General features: G+C 36.0%; 2 protein-coding genes across 4 annotated transcripts; one reads left to right on the top strand and one right to left on the bottom strand.

The window, feature by feature from the left end:
• On the top strand, window positions 2,692–5,276 carry LOC107604783. 2 transcript variants are annotated; one of them, XM_021104738.1, is made up of 4 exons: window positions 2,692–3,080; window positions 4,098–4,359; window positions 4,555–4,599; window positions 4,824–5,216. In XM_021104738.1, exons 1-3 carry the CDS (start codon window positions 2,883–2,885, stop codon window positions 4,581–4,583), a joined length of 489 nt encoding a protein of 162 aa, XP_020960397.1. In that variant the 5' UTR covers window positions 2,692–2,882; the 3' UTR covers window positions 4,584–4,599; window positions 4,824–5,216. The 2 variants fall into 2 exon arrangements, with proteins under 2 accessions (XP_020960397.1, XP_016161960.1); XM_016306474.2 differs by lacking the exon at window positions 4,555–4,599 and having other exon boundaries at window positions 4,824–5,276.
• Window positions 5,035–7,556, bottom strand: LOC107648347 (protein PNS1-like). 2 transcript variants are annotated; one of them, XM_016352249.2, is made up of 3 exons: window positions 7,119–7,556; window positions 5,763–6,889; window positions 5,035–5,663 (listed from the first exon to the last, which is right to left on the bottom strand). In XM_016352249.2, the coding sequence occupies exons 2-3, from the start codon at window positions 6,861–6,863 to the stop codon at window positions 5,517–5,519; spliced, it is 1,248 nt and encodes a 415-aa protein (XP_016207735.2). In that variant the 5' UTR covers window positions 6,864–6,889; window positions 7,119–7,556; the 3' UTR covers window positions 5,035–5,516. The 2 variants fall into 2 exon arrangements, with proteins under 2 accessions (XP_016207735.2, XP_020960396.1); XM_021104737.1 differs by lacking the exon at window positions 7,119–7,556 and having other exon boundaries at window positions 5,763–7,088.

Genomic DNA, 8,430 nt, shown 5'->3' with positions numbered 1-8,430 from the left:
TTGCCGCTGGCATTGTTGTTCACCTTGTGGTAGTTCTGACTATCATCACCATTCTGAACTGATTTTTTTTCCTGTGTCCGGCTTTTTCAATTCTGGACAATTGTCCACCTTATGCCTGTATCTTCCACAACTAAAGCAGATTTGATGCAAACCTTCATATACCAAATAAAACTCTTTTCCTAAAGTTGTAAAAGATGGAATCAATTACTTCCTCAAATCAATTTCTACACAGATTCACGCAAATTTTTCTCTCGAGTGAATGGATGTGAGCTCATCAACCTGAAGCATGGTCCCCAAAGTTTTTTCCACCTTCCATAGGAAATATCTATTATAGAGTTTTGCCGGAAGGTTAGGAATACGAATTCAAACCACCACTTTTTGGACTTTCGTCTCTTGAGGCATGAACAAAGGTCTCCATATTTGAATTAACAAATAATGGTCAGCTATCATCCAAGGACCTTCAAATAAGGCATGCGCGTAGTCATCTTGATTAGAAAATCTAACCAGAAAGAATTTCCTTGCAAATTCATCACTCTGGTAGTTTCTTTTATAGCCCACCGCTTGTTTATCCATCGTACCATGGCCTGCAGATTAATTTTTTTCCCTAAAGGTTTGACAATTAGGGCCTGTTTCTATGGCCTACACTAGTTATTATATTCTTCAAAAGTGACCTCAATGTTAGGTTTAGGATTGAAGAGAGCTTGATCACTAAGATTCAAATCCAAGGACTCACTCTCTGACATGTACTCTTCTGCCACCATCTCCACTATGTCCTTTAGGTTTAGCTTTTCCAGGCCATCACCAACCAATCTATCTCTATAGGAGACTTTCAGTAGTTGAGTGGAGGTGGTTTCTAGTACTATTTCAGCATCTGACATTTTCTCATTCGTTTCCATTATAGCCTCAGGGGGCTCCTACTCCATACACACATCTGGTTGTTCTATGCCATGCATCTTGACTTTTTTTTGTGCTTCTTGTTACTAAGTCTTCTTCCTCTGGAGATCTCTTTTTCCTCTTCGACAAAAATGTCCCTGAAAAAAGTTATTGACAAAACAGTCATTGAATAATTTGAAAATGCGACAAAAACAATCAATAAATTATATTTATTATAAGTGACAAAAAGCTTTCGTATTTAACAAACAGCTAATCCATTTAATCTAAATTTTTGTGCCAATTTTTGAATAAATATTTAGAAAATGCTAACAAAAATTATAGCAAAATTTGATCTGTAGATTTTTTTTCCTATTTTTCAAAAGAAATTAGTTATTCACAATTAAAAAAGAATTCACTTGACATAAAAGTATAAAATTTTGAGAATAAAAAGATCTTATTTTCTAATGATATTTGAGAATAAAATTTTATGTTGTGTACCAAAATTTATGTAATGTACATATTTTGTTAGTTGAGTATTAAAGTTTTGGAAATGTGGTTGTTCAAAAATTTGTGCTGTGCATCAAAATTTTTGTGCTATAGTTTTTTGAATATATATAGGAAAAGAAGAAGATGATAACGAAGGAGGATGAAAAAGAAAAATGAGGAGAAAAAAAATTAAATAAGAGAGGAAGAAGAAGACAGCGGTGGCAACAGTAACGATAACAACAACGTTGAGGAAAGAAACTGCAAGATAAGAAGACGACAACGATTATAATGAAGGAAGAGGAGGAGGAGATGAAGAAAGAGAAAGCAAACTCATAATAACTTAGTTAGAGATTTAGTTTAAAAAATGCTTGAATACCTAGTTTTATTGTTAAAAAAATAGAAACAATTTTTTTAATATTTAAAAGTTATTTTAAAAAACCTATTAAAATGTGAAATAATTTTTTCATTTAAAAAAGATATTTTATAAAAGGAAAGAAAATAAGTGTATTTTTGTTTTCTTTGAGACAAATGTGTTTGTTGGATTTTTATTTTCTAAGGACAGGCCTAATTGAAAAATAGTTCATAGGAGAAATAAAGAACCACAAAATTTTGGGTAAAATAATAAATAAATTTGTAAAAATTTACACTTCAGATAGATTAGTTTAAAAAAAAAAAACTAATGAAATCCTCTATAATAACATACATGGACAAATTATGTTGAAATTAAAATATTTTATATTGATCATAGAGACTAATATAGAGGTAATATATCTATGTATATTATCATAAAAAATTTCGTTAGTATTTCTTTTTAGACTAATTTGTCGTAAATCTTGAAGGAATAATTTGTCACTTTTTCCAAAATTTTAACATTGCAACCGTTCCTCAGCCCAACTAAGAGTCACAAATGAAATCATTGAAATGGCTAACGGATGTCCAAAAACAATGCCTAACGGATCTGGCATTTGCACCAAATGTTTTTTTTGGTCTTGCCATTTCCAACAAAATTAAGCATGCGTATGCGTTGAAATCATTACTAGCTCCAAGATCAGTCAATCATCTCCTACGTTTTCTGAAATCACAAATTTCCGGCGGCCAAATTCCCGGAGGCGAAGGCCCTAGAACTATACCTTGAAGCAAAAAGTTCAATTCCAAATTGTGTAGTTGAAAAATTTTTTTTTTCTTGGGTCAGGTGTAGTTGAAAATCTTCAAGCTTCAATTGGAAAATGGAACCCATATTTTTTGGAGGCGCTTCGAACAAAAATGGGTCTTAAGCCCAATATAATTTTGAAATTAATACTGGGCTTTGTCGAGGACCATAAACTGAATCCGAACTTCGGACATATAATTCGGGGAGGATGGTAGATCCACTTCCCCATCCGGGTCTGCTTCGTGAACTACGAGGAACGAAAAGCGGAAGCGAACGAAAACGCACGATTTCTCCGAGGAAGGAAGTGTTATATTGTAACACAGTTGTGTGAAGAAAAAGTTAGGCGTTTCTCTTTCTCTCTGTGTGTGTGCTTATGGCTTCAGGAACACTGCAAACGACGTCGTCGAGATTGGTCTCTTTACCGAACGCTTCGGTGGTGAAGGTTTCGATTCCTACGAAGAGAACGCTGATCAATTTTCGGTCCAATGGTTCCATTTCAAGCTTGACGAATAACATAACAACTCACGCCGTTTCCCGCAATGGCTCCATTTCTAGCTGCGCCTCCAACATGGTTAGTCACCAGTCAATTAGGTTCTTGTTCGATTCTTTGCGTTTATTTTGGATCATATATATTTTCTATTACGAGAATTGTAATGAAAATTATAGTTATTGAAGTGTTGGATTTGCTAGCGAAAATATAGCCACTCGTAGAAAACTGTAATAAAAATTAGGGGAATACCAAACAACAAGTACTCAACCAGAATTGAGAATTTTATTGTGAAAATGATCCCTATGGACTTTACTTAATTACTATAGGATTGGGCTGGAAATTTCTATGAGCTATTGCAACGATTAAATAAGAGTTGCTTGATTGTTGTAATACGTCTGTTTATGTATTTATTTATTAAGGGTGTATTTAGTATTTAGGGTAGAACGAATTTCGCTGAATTCCTTGTCATTGTTATAGTCTTTGGGTAGTGATTAAGAAGGCTGGTAGAGAAGCTTAGGTTAGATGGAGATTGATCTAATGGGACAAGATTTATTCTTCTTGTTATAATGGAAACCTTTTTTTTTCTTTTGGTTTTTGCTTATTTTTCATATTCGATAAGTCATTCGATCAACTATACCTATTGGAAAAGTCTCGTAGGATTGCCATTTACGAATAATAAATTATAGAAAGAAAAGAGAAAAAAAAAGGGGGGGGGGGGGTGGGGGGGGGGGGTTGTTGTTGTTTGGGGTTGAGTGTTTTGCAGTACTCTTGCTAAAATGTAAATATCATCATATCACAGTTTGCCTAAACCATATTTGAGCTATTAGAACCTGAGAACTACATGGTAGTAAATAAATCTTGATTGCAAAATTTCATTTTTCTGTACCTGCTATTTTTTTACACATCAGTAGTAAAGCCTAGGAAGGGAGAATACCTTGTAAAAGCTACATAACTTTTCTGATGAAGTATTACAATGTGGGATTATGTTCCTTTCTCGGATTTTCATTCACATTTGAGAATGTGTTCCAGAGTACCTGCATACAGAAGTTTGGTTTGCACTTAATGTACCTCATAGATAACTATTTCCTATTGTTTCAGTCTGTGTCAAGTTTGAAGGCAGATGAGAACAGACGCAAGAGTAATCTTGAATCTCTCTTTTGCTATGATAAGGCCATCCCAGAAGAAATAATTGAGAAGCCTGTTGGACTATCTTTGACTGAGAAAGATATCGGTAACAATCCCCGATGCACTGATTGCGAAGCTAAAGGTGCTGTGCTTTGCATCACTTGTGCTGGTTCTGGCCTATATGTTGACTCCATATTGGAAAGCCAGGGCATAATTGTCAAAGTTCGTTGCTTAGGTATGTTCTGGTGCAAACATAGATATCTCATATGCTGCCGAATTTCTTTTCCATACACCTCGTGTTCAACCGTTGCTGCATCTTGTAGTTTTCTTATTAAGATAAATAAAAGCATTTTCTTGATGGATCTACTTGATCTTATGGATGGCTAATTTCAGTTTATAGTTGAAACTTCTACACTTTGTTGATTGTTAGATGAACCATTTGGGGTTGACGAGTTGTGACTTGGGCATCTAAGAGGTTTGAACGAATCCATATTTAAAAGGTTTTAAAACTTTTTGATAGATAGAGAGGTTATGACATTAATTAAAATAAGCTTCATATATGAGTTGATGAACTTGATGCGACATTCCACTTATTTCTATGTTGAAACACTTGTGTGCTTATTAATTATTAATATCGAATTGTCTGTTGAGAATCTTTGTTGCAAACCCTTTTTCACTTTGATAACTTTCACCATATAGGTTGTGGAGGAACAGGTAATATGATGTGTACGGAATGCGGGGGACGGGGTCATCTGGGACCAAAATGATGTGAGCTTGATACCTTGTATTTCGTTGTAGCACCGTATACATATTTGCTTGGTATAGCTTGTGAGTCATCATTATTCTTTTTCACAAATCAATTATTTGTTGTGACTGGGAACTAAGGCATCTACTTAAATTCTTTTCATGATTCGCTTCCCGACAACGATCTAAAGGCTCTGGCTATAATATTTATTCTCAGCTATGAGGACTAAAGCTTTCATTTGTTGCACAGATGATTATATCATATGTAGAAAGTTATATAGTTGATTTATTTCTGAGAAGAATATCGTATGAATTAATGATCAATATGTAGAATAAGTTTATGGTGTATTTCATCAAAGTTATTTACTAAAAATTAGTATGACTGGTGTCAATTCTTTATTACTTCAATACTGACATGCATCTGTCTGTTTATTCTATGGAATATATTCACACAAAATCATGAACCACATTAGAAATATCTGTCACAAATCACGATTGATGACTGCATCAGAAATCTTTATGTACAATACCAAAAAAAAAAATTGTTCTTACAAGTGTGTGGTCAGTATCATTTTATCTTGGAGATATTGCAGCTATGTTGGTTTACTCTCCTTCAGTATATATGTTCAGCTGAAAAAAATTGTTAATTCAGAATAGTTGCAGAGCTTGAGATCTTTGAATCTGCTCCAAGCGTGCTGGAATTGTTGAGTCGAATTGATCGTTCTCCGGATTCTCTCCGTAGGCAACATAGTATGCCGCAACACATGCCTGTAGCCACCCCATTGCCAATCGACACTGCATCAAGACATCAGTACCATAGTCAGTATCCATGAAAAGAGTAATAAGAGTCTGAAAGTAGTGAGTGTAAGATGTAACCTAGTTCGTAGTCCTTACCATGAAATAGCCAATCAAGAAAGCATAAATGGATACTTCCAGGGCATAGCTCTGATGCATCACAAGGATCCAAATTCCACACACCATAGAACAAAATGCACCTACAGCTACTCCGCTAAGGAAACATAATGCTCCGGTTAGATCCGAGTCTATGAGTGGCAACATTCTAGCTCTAGTGAATATTTCCCAAATATCACCAGATGCGTCCACAAACTCTTTGTTATAGACTCCAATATGTACAAAACTCCATCGGTTCCCAAACTTCGGAAGAACGTTTACCATCCCCATATAAGAACTAACACAGCAAAACAGGATCTCATCTTCTCCTCCAAGTAGACTCATCGAGCGTCCAAAACCGCGGAAGAGAGTGAAGACTGGGAGAAGGATTGAGCCAATGGCGATACATCCAACAGAACGATTGATACTGTCACGAAGCGCCTCATAAGTATCCATGGGATTTCCAAGTATCTGCAGATATGTGACCCTTGAAATGGTGAGTTGTATTACATTCTTGAGAAACTGCATGGTCCATCCCAGGCTCAGCATAATCACCAAGATGAAAATGAAAGCCAATTTGAATTTGTCTTGAAGGGCTGTAGCTCCACCGATCCCGGATACAAGAAAACAGCAATAAAGGGTTCCAATTACAATTGTCGCGAGTACCAACACTCTGGTTTTAGCAGGTGGAAAAGCTGTTGAAACTGACAAGATATTCGTCGCATATTCGAATCTGGGTCTGGCCCAACAACCATAGAGGGATTGAGCTAATGCAGAACAGAAGGAAACTAATCCCACTATAAGACTAGTTGCTGTGCCCATGTACACAAACATCCCAGCCATTAAACATGTTAGCAGGGGACCTAGCCAAAATGCTGCCTTGAGTGCGTTTCTTGGGTAGCTGAAAGTGATCCATTGCCACATGAAACCGATTATTCCGCCACATGCCGTCGAAGCTAGAACTGGAGGGTACCACTTCATAGGGTGGAAATGCTGGCCGCCAGATTCCGAGGTCAGGCCATAAACAGTGATGAAGATCACTGTGGCTGCTGTTAGGAGCAAATGCAAGTAGAAAAGGATCTGAAAGATGATTCTCAATGACATTTTTGTTGTGTTTCCAAATCTTGTGCCTGCGCAAGAAGCCATAACGAAGTTTGACTTGATTTTCTTAACAAGAAAGCTCTACAAATATAACAAATGCAGTTGATGCGGAGCGATATATAATTATATATTACAGAATCTTGTTGCAAAAGTAACACTTAAGGAATAAGAAATTAAGAAAAAGGAGTTCAAACAAAAACAAAAGGAAAAAGAGAAAAAAATGATCAAAGGAAGAGAAAGAGATAAGAGATGCAAAACCTTTTATGGAGGAAGCTTGTGTTGTTGTTGACCTTCTTCTACTTCGATGATCTCTGTGGTGTATTCGAGGTGATACACGATAACCAATTACAATGAAATGGCGATGCTTCTTAGAGTTTATTCTATCTTGAAGTGCACTCAGAAATCCCAATCTCCCATGATGAGTTTCTCTGATTTTCTTTCACTTTCTTTGTCCTCACGAATGAGAAAAACAAATGGATGAAACCTCTAATTTCTGAGACTCAAGTAAGCTTAAAATAATGGCTCAACTCTCGTGGGTTTAATCAATGCACGTTTTCCCACTTTATATACAAGCTACTTTTCTAGATTCTTTTTTATTCTTTTTATTGTTATTTACTTATTTTCCAACTGTAGTCTAAGCTAGAGTGAAGTTATTAAGTGTAACTACTAACTAGAACTGATGGCAAATAGGGTTTGTTGCGATGACCTGGCACGGGGCGGGAGATGGTGACGTTATGAAGAGGGAGAGGTTATGCTTCTCGTTCCTCTGGTTGTTAGTTTAGTGTCCACTTGTCAATGTTAGCTTCTTTCCCGGGAAAAAAACGGTTGCTGCTTTAGAATCCAACAGAAAAATTAGAAAACGGCATTTTTTGAAAGTGGTGCTTGTTTTTATTCTGTTCAACCGGTCAACTGCTATAACTTATTTCATGAAAATATCTGTCTAATGGCTAATATATATACAAAAATTATTTTATATATTGCTTTCAGTTTGGTTATGTATAGTTGCTTGGGCCAGACATTGGACTCATTGGTGGTGTCGAAGGCTTCTCGGACATGGCAAAATGCTGACTGTTCTTTCTTGGCGATGGTGAGATGCTGATAGCTCTTTCTCGGCCATGGCGAGATGCTGGGGTGGCGACACGTCCAAGGCCTGGCTTCAACGCTGCTCTCCTGCAGCTGTGTCTCTCGTAGACAGCGAGAAAGAAAGAGGGTGTCACGCGTTCTCCATGCATGGAATGTAGTTGTCCACCACCTGGTCACCCTCTATAAAATTCCTTCCTTCTCCTTGTCGTGGTCTCCGAAAATACGAAAGATAGAACAGTAATAAAACACTTAAGACAGAGTAGTGGTAGTGGTTTATAGTAGTAGTAATGGTAGTAAAATGAGATCAAAATTAGAGTCACGATAAGCGAAAATATGATTATATATTTATTTTATTGTTAGTGTTATTTTTTCTTTAAGTTATTAATATTCTTATCATTTTAAGTGTTAATGTTAAGACAATTTAATTAGTAATATTAATATTAAGATAATGTATGAATGTTAATATTAGAATGTAAAACACAAAAAA

This window comes from Arachis ipaensis, chromosome B06 (assembly GCF_000816755.2).
Source record: "Arachis ipaensis cultivar K30076 chromosome B06, Araip1.1, whole genome shotgun sequence".
Lineage (NCBI taxonomy): Eukaryota > Viridiplantae > Streptophyta > Magnoliopsida > Fabales > Fabaceae > Arachis > Arachis ipaensis.
The sequence above is the reverse complement of the archived record's forward strand: the minus strand, read 5'-3'. Positions and strand labels throughout refer to the sequence as shown.